This window comes from Apteryx mantelli, chromosome 1, assembly GCF_036417845.1.
Source record: "Apteryx mantelli isolate bAptMan1 chromosome 1, bAptMan1.hap1, whole genome shotgun sequence".
NCBI lineage: Eukaryota > Metazoa > Chordata > Aves > Apterygiformes > Apterygidae > Apteryx > Apteryx mantelli.
In genome coordinates this window covers 200,413,445-200,439,463 of record NC_089978.1, presented here as the reverse complement: position 1 = coordinate 200,439,463, position 26,019 = coordinate 200,413,445, and the positions used below count along the sequence as shown (strand labels likewise).

Here is a 26,019-nt window from a genome sequence, read left to right as displayed (position 1 = left end):
TATGGCTTAAAAAGGAAGGTTACAAATAAGAAAATCTGAAATAGTCATTTTGTAGATACACAAGGTACTATGAAAGTGCCCATTTATAGCACATTACATATAAAACATTAATTTAGAAGGAAAACGTGAACCTGATTCTCTAACTACATGATCTAAGACATTTTTTCTTTTTGAAATACTGGGAAATGAGGAATCATAATCCAGCTTCTGTTGAAGATGTTAAAATAGGCTTAACTTGCTAAATTTTTCACTCAAGAGAATAATCCCACAGTAATTAGCAGAAACTATTAACATGAGAGAAAACCACTTACAGAGGGTTTGCAAGTCACACCAAAAGACAACTTGATGTTGAGGAGATACTAAGGATCTTGAAAATGTGTAAGTAAATTCATCTGTATCCATCTTCAATGCAAGGAATGCACACTCTTCATTCTATGGGAAAAACAGAAAATTAAAGATTGTTTTTTTTTCTCAAGTGGAAAAGAATTCATTGTATTCATATATGGTTGGGATTAATAATAAATCTAACCATTTATCTACAGCTTTAGGACTTGACTATTGCAGTCCAAGCAATACTGACATGAACAAATGAACAAAAACAACATACTTCATCCTGAATGGTATCTTCTGACAAGGAAAAGAGGAAAAGACTGCCTCAAATCAAAGATGGAAGCACCTTCTCAACCTTCCCAACCAAAGGTGGGAAATCACGATTTCTTCAAGGCTGCATTTTTTTCCCCATCTTTGTACAAGGGCTTCTCAGAGTATCTCTGTTCCCTCTGGAGCAGATTTCAGGTACAACATCTTCTTCACTAGTGTCACATAGCATGAGATGGACATGAAACATCAGGCCGTATGCTGTAAAATAACCACTGCTCTAGGTTGCCTCTGATGGGGTGCCCTTAAAGGAAGAGCTCTTCGAAGAGCACAGGGTCCCACCAAATCATATATCTGTTGGTTGCATTAATTATTTTGGCCCACCTCGTTTGTTTACAGTCTAAGTATTGCTGTTTTGCAGAGGGCTATGAGAATGGAAGGAAGCACTGAAACAGCTGAGGAGACTTCTCCAGTGAGTGAGAGCACAGAGGGGACTATGATCCTCCTGAAAATGCCAGGGAGGAAGCACGAGGCAGGTGCTAATAATATGAATATCATGCTCAGCAAATCTGAGATTGTTCCCTGGTTCTTGAAGGTTGTTTCATTACCTTCTCACTTCCTTTGGTTATTTGTCTTCCTCTGTCCTCTCTCTTCTGCAGCAAGGAGATCCTACTACCTCTGACGCCAGACTGCATTGCCATACAATATGGAGAAAGGAGGAGCACAGAAGCAAGAGGTGGTTTCAAGGGGGACAAGGAATGAGGAGAGACAGGAACCTGATATTCTTGCTGGCAAGTGCTAAGTTCACTCAGACATTGCCCATCTTTAGAGAGGGTAATGAAATATTTTCAGGGTTAACAACTCTATCAACTCTTGAAAATTTTTTAACTATACTGAAGAAAGTGGCTAGATACCTGTGTGTTATGGCCTTTGCTGGGCTTCCATCACTGTATGTCTGTCTGTGAAAACCTGAAGAAACAAGTTCAAATGTAGGTTGCCATTTTTTTCATTATGGTTCATATATTTATTTTCATATTAACTGATTCCGGATATTGGTTCATTCAGAATAGATACATTTCTTTTTTTAAAAATTGAAATAATGCCTCAAAATGTTTGTGTACGTTAAGCAGAATCTAGAAAACTGGCCAAGGAAAAATAAAATTTAAAAAGAACACAAAGTTTTGCCTCTACATAAAACACAAAAAAAGGATTTTATTTCCATCTTCTCTAGAGCAAATAAGGTTAAGTCATTCTAATTCCAAAGCACAGCTACTGATAGAAAAATACAGTAAATTACAGTATAATACGTTATACATGCTAGAAAACTTCTCTTCCATTTGGAAAGAGAATAGGCTTCATGATGGTTAGCTACACTGTTTTTTATAAAAGATACTGTCATCACTGGAATCCTGTTTTTGAGGAGTAAAATACATGTTAATAATACCACCGCTGTTTTGGGCAAACTGATGCTGCATGATATTTTTAATAACAGGAATATTTAACAACATAAACTTCCATTTCACAAAGACATATACAATAAATATTTTCACTGTGCCATTATAGGATTAGTAGTCATTCACTTTGACATTTTGTGTAATCCAATTTGTCAAAAATCATGGATGAGTCGTACATTTAACATTCCCTTCACCCTACGTTGATTGTACTTGTTAACATTTTATGTTCAAGGACAATCATAATAGCATCCCAGTATAAGAATTATCACTCTAAGTGATATGGCCTTTAAATAACTTTCATCATCTCTTGACTCTGAAAAGTTAATGCTTGAAAAAACATCTTTGTTAAAGAAAATGAGAATTTGAGAATAAGAAACTCCTTAGTAGTAATGCTATTACTGTTACATTCAAAATCTTACACATCATCAAACAAGCAGTTGCTGGCCCCTAATGAGTCATTAAGAACAGGAATTACAGCAATGACCCAGACCCACTAATCCAGTGCTTTATCTTTGACACTGATCAGTACCAGCAGCTACAGAGGGAAGTTTCAAAAACCCCCTCCTGACCAACAGGCAGAGGTGGAATCAGCCACTCACTACATGTGGATTTCATTATACAAAAAACATACAGTCTGGCAGAAGCCATAAAGCATGAGGTTAAAATGCTCCATATAACAAACATAGTGATCACATATTACAATTCTGATGCTCTTGATATGCACAGTTTCTCTTTTTTCTTTTTCCTGAATCTCCATAAGTTCTTCACCAGAACAAAAACCTGTGACAAAATCCACATTTTAATCAAATACTGTGCACAAAAAGTTCTTTACTCAGGTTTGAGTGTTCCTAATTTTCATTTAGTGTACAGACCCATTCACTCCTACTGTTAGGCAGAGGGGAATTCCCAAACTGCCATCTCTAGAACACTTCATTATTTTATACACTTTTGTCATATCCTTCATATTTGCTGAATGGAAAATATGAATAAGGAAGATGCATCCAGACTACATGAATCACAACACTCAGAGTATTTAACTGATTCACCTTAAGTGGGTTGTTAGGAGTTTTTAAATAGATAGGAAACCTGAACTACCATTAGGCAGATGCTTGTCCGGAGAACTTGCTCTGAAATTCAGGCCCCCTCTTTTTTAGTACTGGGCTTTCAAAGCTTGAGCTATAGCTAACCATGAGGTATTTTTAAAATACTGAGAAAATCTGTGATAGGAATTGCCATGTTTACAATGAACTGAGGGAAGGCAGATTGTTTGGGGGGGGTTGAGTTGGGGGGGGGGGGGTTGGCAATGCTCAGACTGAGTCTTCCCTCAGCTTTACTGCCTTTAGACTTCTTAGTTTTAAGCTAATGAATCCACCCTGCTGTGCGCTTCACCTTAAGTCCCCAAGCCTCAGTTTACTCTGAGTGTATTTCAAATCGTAATACAAATTATCCTCACAGTACTTCTGTAATAGAGGGAATTACTACTGTCCCATTTGCAGAGGTGGCAAATTAACAGTAGGGCTGTGCTGCAATCAGTGCAATGACAGCAGTGTGCACCTGCTTGCCAGGGACTGTTTTTAACTAGTTACCTCATGTACTCACTGCAAGCTAAATATAGGTGTGGTGCACCCAACTTGGCACAGGCTGAAAAATTCACCCAGGAAGCAGAGAAAACAGACAGCCACAGAAGTTGCCCTTGCAATAGCTAATTAAAAGCTAGTTTAGGTATATGAGTCCATTGTCTATAAAGGAAGCTGAGCATATCAAGCTCCCATATGGGCATCTATATTTGGTCAGATGAATCCCATGTCAGTCTACCAGTAAAAACACATTCCACCTGAGATGCTCTCTTCTATACAATCCAGATCTAATTTTTCTTTTGTTATCATTAGTACTTACCACAGTGGATATCACAGATCTGTAGTGGAACTGAATAATCTACATCTGTCCTCCAGCCCTTGTAAAAGAAAGAATTAAGTCTTATTCCCCTTTCAGCACACTAGTACTGAACATTTGTCTTGACAAAATGAGCACTGCTTTATTTGTTTACTCAGCTGACTGCATTTTTAATCTGTTTTTAAATAAATGCACTAGTGGACTAGTGTACATTTAGCAAGTCTAATCACTTTTAGGTTTATAAAAGGTAAAGTTAATCAGAAATTTTTTGTTCAGAACTGTATTCCGTCAGATAATATCTTATTTACACAATAGACTATTTAGTCAGGAAAATATCAATTTTGCTACCAAATCTGTTTTCTCACTGGGGAAAGAAAAATCCCTCCCACTGCCCAGAAGGCTCTTGTCAGGCTCACTTTCATCTTGTGCCTTTCTTCCAGGGAGCAGAAGGTGAAGCTGACAAGGGCCTTTCCGGGCAGCTGCTGGGGCCCGGCAGCTCTAGCTGTCAGTCTGGTGTCCCATGATCTGCCAAGACCACTGAACTCCAGAGTGGGATCAAACATATCAGCTTCATGTTCATTTTCTATTAACATTGTCTAATAAAGTTCAGTTACACAAACAGTGTGCAAAAAAGTCAGAAATGTTTTGCTCAGCTCTGCTTTCAGGAGTGCTAATTCTAGCATACTATGTACTTACTGTGCTGCTTACTATATGCCTAACTTTTTTCAGTTAATGTCATTTTTGAACATTAATCTACTATTCACTTGGATCTTCTGACTAACTTTTTATTACAAAGGAACATATAAAGACAGGATTAACAATTTCCTGTTGCTATCCCTTTATCTGCTACCAACAAAGCAGCAAGATCAGGAAAGCAACTTCTGTGTTAATTAATATCATCTCAACGAGAGGTGGTGGCAGCACATCAGGCTATAAATAATGCTCTTTGCCAACTTCGTTTACAGAGTAATCAGATTTGGCTAGGAGAAGGAAGCCGCAAGAGTGCCTGCTGGTTTTCTTTCTTTTCTTTTTTGATGACTTGTTTATTTTGTACAGTGCACCTGGCAAAAATCAAGACACATACCTGAATGCAAATTGTTGACCCACACATTTCCCGTGACATAGTGATTGATACAGAATCTCCCTAATGAAAACAAAGTGGAAAACTATTATTTTCCATACCCTGGGACAGAGAAAATGTATTGTCTCTCCAGCTCTTTAGTTCATTTGCCAATAATGCTACATGTTCCACAGCCTCAGAAATTTAATACAGTGTATTTATTATGGAAGGTTATTTATTTTCAGAGGTATCCCTGACTCTCAATGACCATATGCAGCTGATGTAGTTTTGCCAAGCACAGTTTGGGAAGCACAGGTAGAGGGCTGATGTTCCTGCATTTTATGAAGTATCATAAGGGAGGACGCCACCCCCATGGCTGCTGACACCATGTTAGCCACTGAGCATCTTCACTTCTTTTCTCTAGTGTACATGAATTTGAAGGAAAGACCATTTCTTTGCAGTTCTTGTGGATTTCCCATCACATTGTACACTGAGAACAAGTTCAGCCTTAGGCTAGACTTGTCCTAAATGACTGTTCTGACACTTAAAATGTGATTGTTTATGGTTTGTCCTCAAAAGAATATGTTAGTTACTCCACTAATAACTACACACCCTAACACTACTCTCCTTAATGCGGCAAAACTCCTAACGAAATTTGGGGTAAATTAGGCTAATGTGGTCTCATTCCAACAGTATTGAATAGGGATCACTAGCCAGAGAAAGAACGCCTGTTTCTGGGAACACAGAGTTAAGTCATAATGAAAACTTTGTGGATATTGCTCATGGTGTTGGACAGGAACTGTATGTAATTTAGGCGGGCTCCCATTGTGTCACAGCAGCAGAGGATATAACAGTTTTGTACCAATGGGAAGAAAATGAGCATTTCTAAATGCATCAATGCCCTTCATGAAACGCCCAGTACAATACCTAGATGTGATTTCTCAGTGCTCTCCCCTTACCCTTCTTACCTATCAATTCACACAGGGAACCTCTAAAACCAGGAGGTCTAAATTGCACAGATCTTATTCGGAAAAAAGCCAGATGAAGGGAAGTGCCAGTGGTAAGTGTTCACTGAACACAGTGTTTGACAACTCTTCTACCATACAGATCTCCACCTCTGCCAGTAATACAGCATTTCCCCAGACATCCTGCCCCATTAGGACAGACTCTTACTAGTCCCACCAGTGCCCTTTGTGATCTGTGTTGATTAAGAGAGCTGTTTTTTTCCCAGGCCTTCTTTCTCAGTGATTGTGCAGCTCTGGGATCTCCTGCAGGACTAGTTAGCATGTTTCACTTGAGCATGTGCAACGAAGTAAGCTCGAAGTTGGGAAATCCTGTTTTAACAGCTTCTCTGTTAAGCTCAGAGCCAGAGATGTAATAAAAACCTAAATGGATTCATTAGAAGATAAATTCAGCTTTCAGTGCTAACCCCTTGAAGTTTAAGAAGTGCTGATTTATGGCTGTCTGCTTGCCAGCTACCCCCTGGTATATGCACTCTGCCCACTGAAAGCATCAGAGGTACTGGAAAAACATCACACAGTTGCAGCTCATACCTGCACACAGTGGCAAAGTAAGAAGTACAGCTGGAATATATCCCGAAAAGAGTACAGGTAGAAGAGGTACAGCATGCTCCTGTCTTCCCTGAGCCCCCTAAAGCACAGCGAAGTAAATGAACACAGGCAGAAATAACCATAGAAATCACAACATAGAGATTTCTCAACTTCTCCATATTCATTGTGTGGCATCTCATACACGTGGTAGATGGAGTACAGGACAGGAGCACACATTTGGGAGTGATCATAAGGCTACTGAGGAGCTAGCTGCTGAACTGGAAGGATTCCTATCAGCGTGACAGTCCTAGTAGCTCCTAGGACCTATTCTAATATTTCTAATATTCTCCTACTTGAAGAATAATGCTATGGCCACTCTTCTGCTCTTTGACCCCACTTTCCAGATGTACCTCTCAGTAGATCACAGGTCAGGCCAACAAGGTAACTCTGGCATGCAGGGTTGAAGGGCAAGGGCAAGCCACAGAGCTGCACTGAAAATGTATGAGATACAGGCTTAGTTGCAAGAGAGGAATGAGGCTCCCATTTCATGAGTAGCTGCTGCCTGAAACAGCAATACTCCCACAGTCTTTTTCCTCTCTCCCCCCACTTTTGCTGGAAGAAGCAGTTGTATAGTCACACAGCTGGATCAAAAAGCTAATTTGGCTGAAAACTTACCTTTTTGTGTGCTGAGTTAGTTTTGGCAGCCATGGGATTTAGAGTGGCTTGAGATCACTGTGGAATTATGCCTTAAGTCTTACATTTCATGATGTGAGATTTGCCAGGTCTGCTGCATCAGTGACCCATATGTGAAATGCTAACAGTAACTTTTCCTATGTACATAATACATATACTACACCACAAAAATGATGTTAAAAGAATATTAGTGTTCCACTTAATAGTCACTTTGATGTGATTCATTTGACTTCAACATCCTTATTTATATCTTTCTTCAGTGTGAGATCAGAATTAGAACTACATGCTTTAAATATGTTCCAGTAATTGTTCCAATACATACATGCATGAGTTTATTAATGCATTCAGGCTGCAGAGCGATAAATGGAATAATAATGAATACAGTTAAACAAGTTAAAAAGGTTTACAATGTCTAAGAAGTAATATATACAAACCACAGAGACTGAATGGTACATCCCAACAGATTCACATGAGGCCAGCTGCGTCCTGTTACACACAAGCACTAAGAATTGCGCCTTGGTTTGAGAGGTGAAGAGAACTTGTATCTGTTCTGCCACTGCAGCAGTTCTCATTTTCCAAGCTGATATTCAGGGAAAAAGACTTACTTTTAGAAGTACAAGGACCATATATTATATTTAAAATTGCTGTATTTAAAATAAAAGCCGTTTTAATTAGTTGAATACCATCAAATAACATGCAAGTAACTATCTTGATTCCAACAGATTACTTTTTATACTGATAAGCACTTGATCTGCTGGGGACCTTATACATAGAAGTAATGAACTGTCAAATCCCTTTGCTATAATTTACAAGCTACAATGATTTGAACATTTGGCCAAGGACAAAGCTTGTTTAATGGAGAAGACTCATGTCTAGTGATTGATTTAAGTATCTTTCACAATTTAATATTATGTAATAAAACTATTACTTACCTGGGAATTCTCCATGAGCGAATGGACATTTAACCCAAGAGTCTTGCTTGGTTGTAAACTGAAAGCAGAGAAATCTGTTAGGAATACTGTTTTTTCAGTCTGAATCTGTGGCTACAGGTTCAACTAGAGATGATCACTGCATTCCAGCAGGGAAGAAGGTAAATCCACAGTGTTCATGCTCTGTGGTATCTTCTAACCCTTGATTTAAACTGGGCTGGGCTAAACCCCAGTTCTTCAGACATTGATGCACATGCAGTTCCATTGACTTAACAGTAATCTAAAAGAAACCAATAATATGCCTAGATTAACTTTATGTGGCATTTTTTGTGAACTAGAACAATACAAGGTACTCCAATAAATGTAGCACATCAATCATTCATTTCTTTTATCAAATATTTAATTTGGAAAACTTTACACATTAAATTTAATATGTGCTCTAGAGTTTGCAGTGTGTGACCTAAAACATTTTCTCTGCTTTTCTTAAGCAGAAAAAAATGGCGGCACAATCTGATTTGTGTCACATCTATCATTTCTCTTGCACTTCCAAAGAACCTCCTTTTAATTTACTCTTTCACACTTCCTTCATCCTTACTTCCTATTCATCAGAGATATAAAAGAAAACATTCATGCTAAAGAATATTAGCAATTCCTTCTTTCATAGCTAACAGAAAGAAAGGCAATAAATAAGTCATTTACAAGACAATCACTTTACCTTCATGCAAAGCCTTGGGTGAGTGTCCACACGAGAATATTTAACCTGCTTGAAAAGAGAAGACTCAGCATTAGCTAGTTGCATTAGCTAGTTTCACAAAATTCATTATCTAGAATTTTCTGGATTTGATTACTGAGAAAGAAACTGCTTTTTTTACTATATAAATATCTCAAAGAGTTAATCACATAAAACAGTAACAATAGGTGTCACACTGCCTTGGGTTACTGAATAAATCACTTGCTTCTATCTGTAACAAGTAGCATTTTTGACAGTCATTCTGACCTAGTATAGCTAAATCAATTGATTCTGTGGTGACTTGTTTACATAATTCTGATTACAGAGTCTTCTTGTTCCAGAGCCTTATTTACCACACATCACCAACTCAGCAGAACAGTTAAACATATTCTCAAAAGTGCTGTTGAATTGAGGCTTTCATCTTCAATTTAGGAAATTCTCAATTTTCAGTATCCCTATTCAAGAAAAAAACTTAAACATAGACTGAATATTTGACAATCACTTAACTGACTTATAAAATGTTTCTTTCATGAATCACAACCACTTAAACCGCCAAGGGCTTCAACATAAAAAGCCTTGTCTAATATAAACAATTACTACCCATACAAGTGATCTTACTTAAGTGACTGTCGCTCAAGTGACTGAGGGCAATGGGCCCTACACACAGCACAGCATCAGGACCAAAGTAACACCTCTTTCCTGTAACTTTTTGAGAACAGCCTAAAGGATGTCCTTTGGCTTGTCTATGGGAGCAACAAGAGAGTCACAGGAAAAGTTCCATAAGAGTCAGCTCAGATACGGAAACAGCATTGCCATGGACAGAGAAAGACACACAAATTACAGAGCAGAGTTTTGTAGCTTTTGGGCCTGAGTCAGTACATGTGTATATTATTAGAGTGTGCAGCACCATGTGGATTTAGTGGGGGACGTTGACACTAACTGAGGAATCTCTTCAGTGATCTCCAGCACACTATGGAGATGTTCTTCATTATTACAGTCGCGTGCAAAAAATGGACTAAATTCAGCATCAAATCTTTTAGGAAGAATTAGAAAAAAGGGAAAATTCATCCAGTCCATGAGTATTAATATTCAGCCATTAAAAGCAATGGGTAAATACAGGAAAACACTCATTGTCTGGTACTAAACCAGTATCGGATTGTGTTATGGGTCATAGACATGACCAATACCAGGCCAACCTCATTTTAGGCTTCTTTCTTTTTTTATTTTCCTGAAAACAATGAGTTTTGCTTGTTGTCAGCAGATGGTGAACTCCACAGGGAGCACTCACATATGTCAAATTAAATATATTTGGTTTTGCAAGATCAAAGCTTTGTTGAAAGTTGGGCAGAAAATGGTGAATCTGAGTAAGCACTAAACATTTGGCCAGAAGTTCCTAATCTTTTCAGTGTTTCTTCTTCAGTGTTTATAAGACCAAACATTCAAAAGTCTTGAGTCAACCCCCACAAATCATCTCATCAGAATAAGACTCAAAGTTTCAAAAATTAAGAATTTGTATTTGGTTTTATTTGCCTTTTGAGTTTTTACCTCAAGTTTACTAGCTTCTCTGCACAACCAGGAAGGCCTGAAACTTACTTTTCAAGATGAAAGCGGGAATTCTAACAAACCTCATAAATCCAGTGCATTCAATATCATGAGACTTTAGATTGAAGTATGAAGCAGTTTGTGCTACATATAATCCTTTTCAGTTTTAGAACATAAGTGCAGGAAGAGCTGAGGCACTCAGTATTTCGACAGCCACAATTTCAAGATGTTGGACCAGGTTCAAGAAGGCACTTTGAAAAGATCTTAAGAGAGTAAAAAATAATCATGCCTATCGAGGTACAACTACACCTCTCGTAAGACATAAAGAGATTTAGATTCATCTCACTTATGTTTTAAATGCCTAAATGTTAACTATATAAATCTGACCTAATCACAGTAGACTCCTGTCACAGCCAGTGAAGAGAAACAGGTACTTTCAGACATCCCTCTGACCTGTCTTATATGCCTATCTTCAGATGAGAAGAGTTGTCCTCTGAATATGTCTGCTTCATTTATTTACTTTAAAGGGAATCTGGGGTGAATAGCTGAGACTTGGACACCTATCTTTTAGACAGTAAAGTCAGGGCAGATGAATCATGCCTTTACTATAAATGAAGAGCAGACCATATTTACGCCAAAGAATTTTGTAAATATTACTAGCTTCACAATCACTCCACTTTTTGTTCCCTAATAGTGAGTTAGCCAATTCTGAGCTCTCTGAATAAAGCATGTGGTTACTGTACAAGAACAGACTGTGATTATGAATAGTTTTAAGTATCAGAGAAGAGAGGAATTTGCAACTGCCCTTAGTCCAAAGTCTAGCTGTTCACATTATGCGTTGGATTTAGTCACGGCTTTCTAGCACGGCTTTCAATCTCACAGTTTGAAAAAATCTGCATGGCTCTTACTTTCTCAGGAGAATTTTTGGAAGTGTTTTGTATATCTTCACAGTGGTCGTTAGACTTCATTAACCTGCACAGGTTGACCGTGACAAACACAGGACAGGCTGGCTCCCAAGCTAGGGTTTGTGTGACTGGATTATAAACAATATTATCCCATAACGCCTTCGTATCTGTGCACAAAGAGTGGAAACATTATTCAAGATATCTAAAAATGAATCAAAATCATTCATAAATTCGGTACCTATATATGTGCTTAAAACCAAAAACATTGCTTTTCCATTTCCTTGTCATTTCCACCAATCAGAACTGCACACATGTTCTAACAGTGTAAAACCTGGGTTCATCCTACCAAAGTGTTGGCATTTAGCTGAAGTACTTAACAGTACTATGATGCCAAACAGGCATCACCAGGGAATGGCACCTCAAGTCTGAAGTGGGCTGCACAGGCTCCTGAAAGTGTATTCTCTGCCCATCAACTACAGAGGGAGTGCAGCACAGGTGGACTCCTAACCGAGGACCTTCACATCCTGCAAATACTTGTGAGAGAAAAACTTGAAAATTTGGCCATTTGGATGTTCAAAATGAGTGAACAAATAATACCTGTGACTCTCGAAAATGTAGCAAAGTGAAGGAGCGCAGTCTACATCAAAGAGTGGAAACACAAAGCAGCAAAATTCAACTCCCATCAAGCATAACAATTCCAATTTTTATAGTTTCCTTTGGAAATGTTCTGAAACAAAACCTTTTGATATTTTCTATTAGGAATCTTCCAGACCCCTTAATTCTGCAAAACCTTGTGCTGTCTTAACTTTCTGTCCCAATGAATATATATCAAAATACTGAAACTTTCTATGAAGTAGAAATTTTGATTCTTTTTTTACGACTACTGTTTGTAACAAATGGATAGGTGCTATACAGTTAATGTTTAGAGAAGATTTATTCTGACTGAAAAAGTCCTGGCTCCCAGCAGTTCTAATAGAGTTTTCACGGCTACATTTTTAATGTTGCAAGAGTCTGTAATAATGTAGATATAAGTATAATCCTAATAGAGCATAGCACCACAATTAAGATGGGCTGTCTCTAGGCCTTCTCCAGGCCTGCTCACTGACTTATTAAATGACTTTGCTTCTGTTTTATTCCTTTGTGGCACCCATTTATCTATTTCATAATAAAGATGCTCATTTAAAGTATGTTTTTACTTTTTTCTACTACTTCATGTTCCTCATTCATCCTCAGTCTCATTAAATTGCATTGTTTAGTAACCAGTAAATGCCCTTCTTTCCTTTTTTTCTTTTCTTACTTAAATTAACACAAAAGAGTTATTACATAGAGGAACTTCTTTCTGATACACAACTGTTAATTAATTCCTGCTACAGAACTAACTATCATCCCAAATTTATTACATCAGTGATAAATGCACCAGAAAGAACCAGTCTGCTTTAGATATTCCAGTGCACAGAGCTGTCAGTTTGGAAAAAGAAAGAGTTTAAAAATAAAACAATTTGGCTTGAAAGTTGGAACTCCACAGTGCTTTATAGTCTAAATAGCTGGGTGCTAGAGACTGAAAAATTCCTTGAGATCACTGGAAGGAGGATAGTTGAGTAAATGAGAAGTGTAGTTTTAAACCGGTATTTCTTATATTCACTTCCTCATCAGAGCTGTAAGCAAAGGGTCCAATTGTTTTTGCCCATTGAAACTTCCTAAATGGACCAAATCAAAGCTCTGAAAGCCTGGATGTGCCAAAGCACATAGGCTGCCCTTCCTCTGACTACCTAATGCTTTGTAATCTATGCTTCAGCTATCACCACTGGGCTTCTCACCTCTCTGATCCAGAGCTAAGATGTGTCTCAGGTTGCACGAGGGTGTGAAGGCAGCCTAAAGGCCTTCTGAGCTAGTCCTCATTCAAGGGCAACAGCGAGAATGACTGAGGTAGGGCAAGGAGGAAAAGAACCAGAAAGCAGAAAGAAGGAATTGTGGTGTTCACAAGTCCAACCTCCTGCGCTGGAGAAGCATAACAAGGTGCCTTCCAAGCACAGGAAAGAAAGAGGAAGAGATGGGAGAAAATTTGGAAGAAAACAACCTGTGCCCCTGAGAACTAGCCTCAGGCTCAACTGCTACTAAGGACAGAAATTAGGAGTTCATACTGTAGATGGCTAACAGGCTTTACTTTGAATATGACCTTGAAGCTAGATCTGGCAGCAGGATGTAGACATAGCTACAGGCATAGCTTGAGTGTTCCTATAAATGCTCTCTGTTGTATAAATAGTATCCTTTTTCCTTTTTATTTAGTCAAACTGCACTCCACTGCTGCAAAGGGAAGATAGCGTCACAAACACTGCATTCTGCCACAATAAAAAAAATCAGAAATGAAGGCTGGGCTAATTAGAGAGGAGACTGCTTCAATTTTGACAGAAACATATTGGTTCTGCAAGAATGTGAAAGAGTTACAGTGAATATCTATGCAGTTTAATGGAATTTGGATAAACTGTTATGGGTTGGTGTTTATAACTGCTCTTATGGTTCTTTAAAAATCAAATGCTAAAATCCCTTAATGGGCTTCTTGGCACAATCTGGGACGAAAAGATTGTTGTACTTATGTTGGGCTAAACAAAATAAAACACTTTTTCAGGTTGCACTTTTTTTTCTATCATTTGGTAAACCTTTCAGTAAAGAACTATATAATGTGAGAATTTCATTTTCAGCTGTCACCTCTGACCGAAATCTGACTTTGCTGGAAAACTTCATGTGAATAACTTCCCATTAAGTAAGGGGTCTGCACTCCAAGTAACTGTTTGAAAATAATTTTGCATTTATTGCTGGTTTCCTGTTTATTGACCTTCACTTATATCTTATTCTTGCCCTTAATGTTGAGATAGCTACTGTAATGAATTAGGAGACACACTGATTTGCATTGCCTGATTATCTACTATCCTATTGTGAGTAATGCTGAAGGAGAAATTTAAAAAGCAGCCCCCTCTTCTGTATCAGCACAAGCCCAAGACCTTTGAGATTTTTGAGTGAAGAAATTCAAGGAGACACCTCATACTCTGCTCTTTCCTCTTATCACTCTTGTATGCAGTTAACTGTGTTCGTTCTCAGCTCCCAGTTCCCTTCTTCAGGCTGGTGTCAGGTACCTCCTTCAAATCTCTCCTTAAAGCCCTCCTCTTACATCATCATTCTAAAGCTGACCTCAGTGGCTTTTCTTCCTTCCGGCCAGTTAGTGTGTGATTTAAGAAAATGTGGGAAATTACAAGAAAGTTACTTAGTGTTCATATTGTCATAAACTTTGTGAACAATTTGATCTGAAGAAAGTTATTTCATCTATCCACAGTATAACAAAACAATTTGACAATTTCCTTAAAGTTTTGCAATATATGATTTTCACCTTAGATGCATTTCAAATTGCAACATACTACTGGAACTGCTAGAAACTACTCAGAGAGTAATCACACAATACTTGCCATTTTCAAAGGGGCAAAGTTGTGTTCTCCTTGCATCTGGAATTGCCAACCAACCCTACAACCCAAAAAGTCATCATTAGCTAGAGATTCTCAGATACACCAGTCTTTAACATTTCAAGACAGAATGTGACAAAACAACCTTCTCACCAAATGTATAGATGCTGTGCTTATTATAAAGCTTTGGGAAGCATTTTTAAGAGGATGTTTTGCACTAGACATTTACAGCATTGTTCTTCATTTGGGGGAAGTGGAGTTGAAGGACCAGGTGATCCTTTCAGCACTATGTTCCTAATATTTCTGAGTCATATATTCTGCATAATTTCATTTAGAAAGTCTGTCAGTTTAATATTTTTGTTCATTTTTTTTACACTCATTATTTTCTAGGGGTATCAGAAGTCATCCAAGGACGATGCAATACATACCACCTATTTAATACTATCAGATCTCCTAGCCTTTCTTATGGTAAAAGATGTATCTTTAAAATCTAGTGACTAACACTTAAACCCAGTCCTGCAAATATCTGTGCTTGTCTTAGTCACTATGCCCTAATTATTTAGATGCACATGCAAATGTTTCTATTACTCACAGTTGTTAAACACCATAATTTCCATTTATTTGCCCAGCACTAATCATGTTATGGAATTCATTGTATATATGTTGGGTGCAATAATATTATTTTAGTGACCTCCTACCTTTCAGAATGGAGTAAAACAAAACCCCTATGTTTGCAAGAGAGCTCCTGGTTCAGCTCTAAGATACCTCATTTTACTTGTCTATAATGTACACATCTGAATGTGACTAAGGTGCCCTAGTCGTAAAATCTACTTAGCGCAGCCAGTGGAGTCTACAGTGCTACTCAGCTCATCCCAAAACAGGCATCTCCATTTGGTTAGCTGAACAGCTTTATAGGTTCCATTGTATTAACTAGCTGTCCACTGACCATAAGAGCTTGGAACATCTAATTCAAATATAGATATCTACAGCTGGACATCTACATTTAAGAATCTTAATCCACAAGCTGAATCCCACTGCAAAATTCCATGAGAAACTAGGTCACATAATATCTTTACATCTTATCAAGCTCTTTTTAAATTGGTTTGATCAGTTTTTATTCCTTTTTCTGAAAGATATTCCAAAATCTCACTTCTCAGGTTATCAGAAAAATTACTGTAGTTATCCTGAATATATTCATGGAATGAAGTTTATTCCCCTTCATTCTTGTGGCAAGATGGGCATTTAGCTTAAAAAAAGCTGTTCTTTCTCCCTATAAGTGGCCCTTCTGATGTGTATTTAGACAACAGTCGTATTTTCTCTTTGCATGTGTTTTACCAGGCTAATGAAAACAAGTGTTTTTAATCTGCTTTTTAAGACAGTCTCTCTATTCTTCAAACATTCTAGATTTTTTATGTACCTCTTCCATTTGAATTAATCTTTCTTAAATATGGATACAGAAATTTTCTACAGTATCCCATAGAAGGTCTTGCTCGTACTTTCCTATTAGCATGGGAATCATCTCACCTAGTTTTTCACATTTACATCATGTTTGTTTAATATTAATAAACAAACTCTTACACCCAGATCTTTTTTGCGCACTGTCATTTTAAATGAGGACTCACATTTTACAGCAAGAATTCTTTTTATTAGTGCAAGTGCATGAACTTGCACTTGATACCGTTACACTTCCTCCTCCTTTAGTTATTTCACCTACAAAGACCTCTAGTCTCTTCCAATTATCCTAATTCTCTTCCATTTTGGTTACACTTCTCAACTGTATTATCAGCAAAATTCGTTAACACACTCCCACTTCTTGTGGGAATGCCACTGATGAAAACATTATAAAAGAACTGTTTTAAGTTTGGTCCTTAAATAACTTTTCTATCAACACTGCCCTATTCAACAGGAGCTGTTGAATATCCAGCTAGATATTTATCTACCCTACAGATCTTGTTCTAACCCCCAGTTTCCTTAATTCATCTGCTATTTTCCCATGAGATACTATATCAAATCCTCTGATGAAATTCAGTCTGACTAAATCTGCTGGCTCTTCCTTGCTTATATATATTAGTCAAATTAGCCTTACACAATACTTTTGGTAAATTAATGTTAATTGTATTCCATTTTCCTTTTATCTCCATGTTTTAATCTGTCTTTCCTAAAAAAAATCTCAATTTGCATAATCATAAGGTCAGGAAAGCCTTGGTCAGAAACTTAGGTCCAGAGCCTTTCTCTATAGATTTTTCTTCCTTGCTTAGGACACAAATCCCAGATAAAATTTCTTAATTGGAAACACAATATATGTCAAACCCAGACTGCATTACCTCAATACAAAGACAAGGGAGTAGCTGAGAATATCTCAGAGAAACTGATTTTAAAGATTCCTTTCCTTTTATCTGAAATGAAAAAGATAATCATGAGTCCAGGACAGTAAATAACTTTTAATAAAGGTAAATAAAGATATAGAAGGCCTGTTCCTATAAATATGATCTCAGTGAGCATTTCTACTTACAAGTCCCCCCACTCAGTTCAACAAAGCAATACTTTCAGCTTTAACTCACCACAGCAAATGACCCTACATCTTCACAGCTAAACCATTTGTGACATAAGCGAACATAATAGTCTTGATCTCGAAGAAAGTTGGATACATTCACTGATATGACTTTCCTTGCCCGGTCTACATTATAATCTAACTTTCCACCTGAGAAAAGAAAAAAACATGAAATTATTACATTTCTTTATTACTTTATATATTTCTTACTTTATTATTTCTTATTTAGTGTTCAGAATGTATTTCATAACTTGATGGAGATGAAATTCAACATCTATAGATTCTTATCTAGGATGTTTGAATTAATCCTTTTTAATATCTAGATCTTCCTGAACATAATCTTATTTTATGATATATAATGATTTTCATGAGAATAAATATCAATGATGTTACTCATTTTTAAATTAGCACTGTCAATACTGAGGTGCCAAGACACCTACTGATTGTAACTCAGCCTCAATATTTGAAATCTTAAGTAATTCATGTATAGATATTTGAAGCATTAATCCTGATACTACTACATACACAAGCTGATTATCCTCAGGTTGCAATTTTATTACATAGAAAATATATGCAGCTATGTTAGACAAATACAATATTTGAGGTTGTTTAATATTTTATTTTTATTCACAGGTATTGCAAACTCGGGACAGTCATTCAGCAAAATAATTTCAATATAAATGTGAGGTCTGTCTATAGACAAAATCTGTAACAAGTAATCCAAAGTGCATGAAGAGAACAGAAACCTGTTTTTAAAAGTTTAAATATTAAATAGGGTGTCAATATCTTTATCTGCTATCTAACGTTTCCAAGTTAGTATAAAGAAACACTTAAATTTTCCAGGACATAACCTACAGCTATCTGATAATTACAAGTAACAGTAGTTGTATATCATCAGTTTTTTCTGCTTATCCAGCTATGAAAACATATCATTGTATAGGCCACCAGAAATATTTCACAGCTTTAATGTACATAGAAGATCAGCTCACCCAAACAGCCTGGAATATATTTTCCCACATCATTGTTTCTGCAATCTGCAAAATAGAAACCAGAATTTTCTTCAGTGCTGCTTTATTTATATAGCTTTGTAACTAAGACCTCCAAACTATCCAAGAGCTTCTGAACAGGAAACCTGTCCCATACACCCCTTTTTAAAGGCAGATTTACATCCACTTCTACATAAACAGTGAAAAGAATCTGTACCCTTTCCATACACACTGATTATGTCATAACTTGCATTAAGGATCCTCTCTCACCAGTTTAGTGTTTTTACTGTAAAACCTCATCAGCAGTTTAAATAATTCAAAAATCTAGGCTATAACTCTACACTTCTTTACCCAGGACCCAAAAATAATTTCAGTTATAATAATAATAATTTAATTTATTGTTTCCTTGAAAGCCACTCCAGTAGTTTACCAGGGTCATTCAACTGATATAAACGATTGTGAATTTTTGCTATTCTGATTCCACTGTAGGCTTACTAAAAAATACCCCAGTATTTCCCAGACAGCTTGCCAGAATTAGAGGGCAGCTGACACCTCCAAAACTAATATGTTTGTATCTCAAAAACTTAAAGCTTGATTTGAGAAGAACACTAAATAGCTGATAGACCACTTCCTACTGTTTTCATCTCTCTTTGCTTAACTCAGTATTTAGTATTTTGTTTTCTTTTCCCCACACCATTCTTTTCCCCAGGACAATATTTTCCTTTGTTTTCCTTTGTTCACTCTTCCATGTAAAGTGGCTTAAAATTGGGTTTTATAAAACCTTATTTTTCCCCTCTGTATTCACAAAGTACATTTTTCCCTCAATAATGAGGCAGCCGATTTATCATGAATACAAAAGGGTTTTTTTAAATACAAAGAGGCTTTACTTATATGAAGGTGTGTAACAGCCATAACACATCTGATAGTGTGTGTAAGGGATGATACTGCACCAAGTGCTGTGGGCAAGGGCAGCCCACTCGCAGGCTGTGCCCATGGGAAGGCAGGACAAGCACAAGCACTGGACTGAACAAGGGGTCCCATTTCATTTTTTGCACCACGACTTGCTTGCAGCAGCCACACCGTATCTTGGTAGCACAACAGTGCTGAATCTATTTTTATATACATAGAGTAGGCACTTTAACAATGTGGAACAATGCTATCTTATCCAGTTACATTGAAACAGGTGATAGAACAGCAAGCTAAAGAGAAATTTCTTTATACTTTCTTATTAAGCTTTCCTCAAAGGGATGTAGCACTTCAGTCATTTCCGAAGCCATCTGGGGCCTAGCTACCAAAAGACAGCAGAGGCTCCATCTTATGCACAGAGAGCCTTTGTGGGCCCTTTGCTGAATGGGGTGGGTGCCCTGGTGACGAAGGATGCAGAGAAGGCAGAGTTACTGAATGCCGCCTTTGCTTCAGTCTTTACTGGTCAGGCCAGCCCTCAGGAACCCCAGACCCTGGAGGCAAGAGAGAAAGTCTGGAGGAAGGAAGACTTTCCCTTGGTGGAGGAGGAGTGGGTTAGAGATCATTTAAGCAAACTTGACACCCACAAATCCATGGGCCCCGATGGGATGCACCCACGAGTGCTGAGGGAGCTGGCGGATGTCATTGCTAAGCCACTCTCCATCATCTTTGAAAGGTCATGGAGGACAGGAGAGGTGCCTGAGGACTGGAAGAAAGCCAATGTCACCCCAGTTTTCAAAAAGGGCAAGAAGGAGGACCCAGGGAACTACAGGCCAGTCAGCCTCACCTGCATCCCTGGAAAGGTGATGGAGCAGCTCATCCTGGAGGCCATCTCCAAGCATGTGGAGGACAAGAAGGTGATCAGGAGTAGTCAGCATGGCTTCACCAAGGGGAAATCATGCCTAACCAATCTGATAGCCTTCTGTGATGGAATGACTGCCTGGGTAGATGAGGGGAGAGCAGTGGATGTTGTCTACCTTGACTTCAGCAAGGCTTTTGACACTGTCTCCCATAACATCCTCATAGACAAGCTCAGGAAGTGTGGGTTAGATGAGTGGACAGTGAGGTGGATTGAGAACTGGCTGAATGGCAGAGCTCAGAGAGTTGTGGTCAGCGGTGCAGAGTCTAGTTGGAGGCCTGTAGCTAGCGGTGTCCCCCAGGGGTCAGTACTGGGTGCAGTCTTGTTCAGCTTCTTCATCAGTGACCTACATGAAGGGACAGAGTGCACCCTCAGCAAGTTTGCCTACGGTACAAAACTGGGAGCAGTGGCTGATACACCAGAGGGGTGTGCTGGCACTCAGAGAGACCTGGACAGGCTGGAGAGGTTGGCGGAGAGGAACCTCCTGAAGTTCAACAAAGGCAAGTGCAGGGTCCTGCACCTGGGGAGGAATAACCCCAGGCACCAGTACAGGTTGGGGGCTGACCTGCTGGAAAGCAGCTCTGCGGAGAAGGACCTGGGAGTGCTGGTGGACACCAAGTTAAGCATGAGGCAGCAATGTGCCCTTGTGGCCAAGAAGGCCAATGGTATCCTGGGGTGCATCAGGAAGAGTGTTGCCAGCAGGTCGAGGGAGGTTATTCTCCCCCTCTCCTCAGCCCTGGGGAGGCCACATCTGGAGTACTGCGTCCAGTTCTGGGCTCCCCAGTACAAGAGGGATGTGGCACTACTGGAGCAAGTCCAGCGAAGGGCTACAAAGATGATTAGGGGAGTGGAGCATCTCTCTTATGAGGAAAGGCTGAGAGAGCTGGGCCTGTTTAGCCTGGAGAAGAGAAGGCTGAGAGGAGATCCTATCAACGTGTACAAGTATCTGAAGGGAGGGTGTCGAGAGGATGGGACCAGACTCTTTTCAGTGGTGCCGAGCGACAGGACGCGAGGCAACGGGCACAAACTGAAACACAGGCAGTTCCATCTGAACATGAGGAAAAACTTCTTCACTGTGAGGGTGACAGAGCACTGGAACAGGTTGCCCAGAGAGGTTGTGGAGTCTCCTTCTCTGGAGATATTCAAAACCTGCCTGGACGCGATCCTGTACAACGTGCTCTAGGTGACCCTGCTTGAGCAGGGGGGTTGGACTAGATGATCTCCAGAGGTCCCTTCCAACCTCCACCATTCTGTGATTCTGTGAGAGCGCACAGGACTGAACTGCAGGCAGAGCCAGAGCACGTGCCAGTCACTGGAAGGCAAATTAGGACAAACACATAGTATAGGTTGACCACAGTCTCTGTTTTTTTAAAGCAAGTGAGGCATTTGTATGCACAAAATAAATCATCAAAATGTAGAATAAAATAGATTTTCAGCTGGTAGACATTGGTGCAGGCTTGCATGATCTAGTGTCGTTTAGATCAACGTATCCCAGAGGAGATTTGGCTTTGTGTTTCTTTTTTTTTTTTTCTTTGAAACATCACTTTAAAGATATTTTCCTACCTTCAACATAGTATTCCTGACTCAGCTTTACTTCACAGTAATTTGGTACTGTTTTCATGGTCACATAGATGTGCTGTGCTACATTGACTTCAAAGCAGTTGAATTGTACCTGTACCTGTTCAAAACATATATAAAATGAAGTTTGTGAGTGACTTCTAGAATACAAGAAGACTACTGGTTATCAGAGTTAAGCAAGCAATAGTCATTATTCAAATGGACTTATTGCAGCATTAAGAATGTAAAAGAAGCAGATACCATTTAATGAAAGGATTTCAAAGAGTGTCATTACTTCAAATCCAGGAGGTTGCTATCTTCTTCACTCCCAGAAGCCCAAATATCTACAAGCTACCAAATAATCCTAAAACCACAGAGATACAGGTATCTGATGCTCACTGAGCTTCAAAAAGAAATGGTCTTTCATACTAAAAAAAGTCCCAGTTTATAGGCATTTTACAAGCACAAACACTTGCAGAAGAGGAAGAAATGTCTGTTTAAACATTTTGGCAAATTTATTCATTCTAGTTACAATTTGAGAGAGAGAAGGTAATTTAGGAGGCAAAAGTTGAGGTCCAATTATAGCCGGTCATTCCCTCGCTGATACAATTATTACATTCCTTGTAACTTTTCACACTGGATATACTCCTATCTGGTACAAGACATTTAGAGAGTAAAAGACATCTTATGTCACCATTCTACTCACTGAACTAAAACTAAGAAAATCTAGAAAATATGTTTTTTAAATCATGCCTATAAAACTTACCTTATTCTTAAAGTTACCAATTGTTCATTGCCAGCTCTGCATTGCACATAGGGATATTCAATTATTGAGCAATACACAGTGTAAATTGAAATTGCAGTTTTGCACATTCAATCAATATAACATTTATAAAGCAAAAGAAGTAACCCATTTTGTATGGGATTTATAACAGTTATCCATCAATAACTGAAAACAAACTATCATCTCTTTTTAAACAGTGGGTCAAGAATGGCTCTTTTTTTTCCGGTTGCAAATTGTAATAATACTTCTAAGCTCAGTTTAGCACAAAATTGTACTCTGCCGTTGTAATTATTACCATGAGCCTAGGACAGATATGCACAAGTATTTAGGCACTTAGCTGTCTTCCAGATGCATAAATTCTATTGACATGATTGGAGCAGATTAGGCACCCAAATATTTTTGTGTCATACATATGCACTTAAAGGTTCTTGTGACATTGCTCTCCCTAGCAACTGGAGGCACAAAATCTTCCCCACAATTTGGTGGGCAGAAAAAGAAAGCTAACAAGTTTGATTTGAAAATTAGGCTTTGCAGAAGCAGCTCCTCTTGCAAAAAGATAAGTGGAAGAAGTATGAAAATGGTAGAGAAGCAAGGTTACGGGTTATAAAAGGTCATTTTGTTATCATCGGCTTTCATTTGACACTGCTGAAGCACACATTTCATTGCAGTTTTCCAAAAAGTCAACAAGAGAATAAAGAAAAAGAGATGCAAAATATATTTTTTTCTCCAAAGACTCATAAACATTTAAATGATAAACAACCAAAAAAGGAATCTACCTTCTTTCCATTAAGCATCTTGCTTTTTTTCCTAGCAAACCTCACATTTGTGCACTGAGATTGCTGTGTGTCCAGCGAAAAAGAACATATTTCCAGCCCACGAATATTTTCTGAAATGAGTTTAGAATAGATTTTAAAAGTTTAATTTGAGCATCTTTAACAAAAACAAAAACTAAATTAAAACAAAATGTACCATATCCTAAGTTTTCCTTCGAAGTGAAAGGCACATGTATTTTATCTCTTCAAAAAAAAAAAAAAAGGAACAGGACATTACATATATACACACATGGGGGTGGGAAGGATTTAATACAGTTTGCTCTAAATTAAAGCTTTAACTATGCAAACTTATGCAAATGATTAAACCCATTAACTCAGAGTGAAGCACACCAGGAAATACCTAAATGGTAACACACTAACAACATGAATGGCAGGGTGTTATTAAAAATAGGCTATGCCAAAAGAGTTTTAGTGTTTTCATTTTATTTTGATGCAGAATTATAACTTCAGACACAAAGACCGTTTCTCCTTCTCTTGGGAAAGTCACTTATATCAATTTGAGTTACCAAGGCACATGAAATTTGTGTGTGTGTGTGAGACAGAGAGCAAGAAAGAAAAAGGCAACAGGGTGCTTGGGTAACTGGTAGAGGAAAATTTAGGTTTAGCATATTGGCAGTAAAAATTCTGTTGTACTGAATTCATTATGTCAGTTCTCATTCCTTTGAGTAAGACCAGGGCTTTATCATGGATTTTAGTTAAACAGTTCCATAAGAAATCTTACTGATATAATCACATGAAAACCACTTGGACACAAACATTGCAACGTGGAACAAAATTTGGCCGAACAGCTACAAACAAAAAGTGAACAAAAATGATTCAGTAGCAAATCTGCTTCCTACCATCCAGACTCAGTGTTCCTTTAACACTTAAATGAAGAGAGCACTGGGTTCCTTGGACACATTTCATCACTGTTGAGATCTTCATGCTTTTCATCACCACAGAAGATAAAGATGCAGGAGCATCATGGCAGAAGCTGTTAAAAATACCACCTGCAAATGCAAAATACACAGATAGAGAAATCTCACTTTGCACACAGTGTTTTTGAAGGAGTGCACTAATACTGCCAGAAGCCCCAAAGGTGAAGCCTCAACTCTACTGAAGTCAGTAGGAAAGTCAGTATTGACTTGAGCAGAGCCAGTACTTTACCTAAGACTTTCACATGACCAGAGCAAACACTTGGTTGGCTCCATTAGCAATGCAGTGAGTGACTGCATTACCTTATAGACATGGTTTGAAAATTTCCTGGTTTAGGGAAGGAGTCACTTCGAATAATTATGACTACCAGAACACAGCTAGACTAACAGTGCTTTTACATAATTAGATCTGCCAGATCATGGCTGGACTAGTAGCGTATTTAAGCTTTTTTCAAAACCTGTATGTTTTGAGCACTCTTATAGGTAGTATTTTAATTTTAGAAAAGATTGCCTGATGGTCTCAGCTGCAGTTAAAATATCATTTTCACACAAGGGGGCACCATTGCCTTCCTAGTCCTGGAAAAATCCCTCACACCTATGGGATTTCCTTCTCCTTTAGACCAGAATGATGAGAACAGATTAAACATTATCCACGCCTTCTCCAAGCTGTAAACGGTAGGCACAGAACACATTTTATTTTCCAATGACAATTTAGACATGACTAAAGTCTCAGGACATAGGTTTGCACAGCAGCCTTCTACAGGATAATATAAAAGAAGAAACAGTCTTATGGCCCCAAATCTCATCAGTTAGCCATACTTCATCTCTTTCTACTTCCCAGACTCCCCTGCACAGAAATCAGTTATTCAGTGCTGAATTTATGTTGGTGGAGCGGATTTAACCTCTAATGCATTCCTTAGGCATTATACCTCAAATATATTTTTTGTAGTCCTGAATGAAACATTAGAGTTAGAGAGACTGTCAGAATAAATAGCCAGGCAATTGGGTTTTGTACCTTGGTTTTACAACATACAATGGAGCAAACCTCATTTTAGCTGCAATGAAAGCATGGCAATTTCCTTGAAACACCTACCTAGCTTCAGGACTTAGCAGCATGAAAGTTAAAAAACACCCAAGTAAAACAAAATATTTCATTGTACTTTCTCCTCCCCTTGGAGAGAGGCTGAGAGAACAAAAAAAAGAAATTTGACTTTTATTAGTCATACTGCTTTACATACTCCTAGGAGGTGCTCAGCTATCATGGTGAAGAGCATATGCTGATGAAAACAGCAATGTCATGATGCTGCACTGTGCTTGCCATAAAATACAGGATAATGCTGCCACCTCAGATCAGCAGGAAAGAGAGAATCCCTCAATGTACGGCCAAGAATTATTGCCAAGCATGGATGTCCATTGACTCTCATGGACAACACATCCACAGTTCTCATAGAGGAGAGGTAGGAGATGGAAGAGGAATGGCAGAGGTATATCCTTACTTACCTCTCCAACCATGAAGAAAAGTGCCCTAAATTCACAGGCTGAAGGTGCATGGACCTGTACAGGAGCTCTTTCTATAGTATGAGATCAGTCCTCACTTTGACAGCTTCCAGTGGGAGCAGAAGCCCACTGTCGGGCATCAGGTGCTGATACATGATAGTTCGCGTCACCTTATGAAAATAGGTGAACATAAATGTGGTACCCTGGCTTGAATTTGTCAGGCCTTAAGTTGCCCTCACACCTGGTATCAGGAGGTATATATCCTGCATG

The 26,019-nt window shown here is 38.4% G+C and overlaps 1 protein-coding gene across 1 annotated transcript in view; it reads right to left on the bottom strand.

The window, feature by feature from the left end:
- Positions 1-404: 404 nt before the first annotated feature.
- The window catches only part of IL17REL (interleukin 17 receptor E like), a 50,120-nt gene continuing 24,505 nt past the window's right edge, over positions 405-26,019 (bottom strand). The window contains exons 3-17 of the mRNA XM_067289974.1: positions 24,178-24,327; positions 23,282-23,391; positions 21,728-21,842; positions 18,346-18,390; positions 17,367-17,506; positions 17,130-17,201; positions 14,812-14,866; positions 11,357-11,520; positions 8,892-8,939; positions 8,180-8,237; positions 7,682-7,827; positions 5,029-5,088; positions 3,948-4,005; positions 1,512-1,566; positions 405-432 (exon numbers count right to left, since the gene is read on the bottom strand). Coding sequence (XP_067146075.1) covers positions 405-432; positions 1,512-1,566; positions 3,948-4,005; positions 5,029-5,088; positions 7,682-7,827; positions 8,180-8,237; positions 8,892-8,939; positions 11,357-11,520; positions 14,812-14,866; positions 17,130-17,201; positions 17,367-17,506; positions 18,346-18,390; positions 21,728-21,842; positions 23,282-23,391; positions 24,178-24,327 — 1,304 coding nt within the window. The remainder of the gene's footprint in view (positions 433-1,511; positions 1,567-3,947; positions 4,006-5,028; positions 5,089-7,681; positions 7,828-8,179; positions 8,238-8,891; positions 8,940-11,356; positions 11,521-14,811; positions 14,867-17,129; positions 17,202-17,366; positions 17,507-18,345; positions 18,391-21,727; positions 21,843-23,281; positions 23,392-24,177; positions 24,328-26,019) is intronic.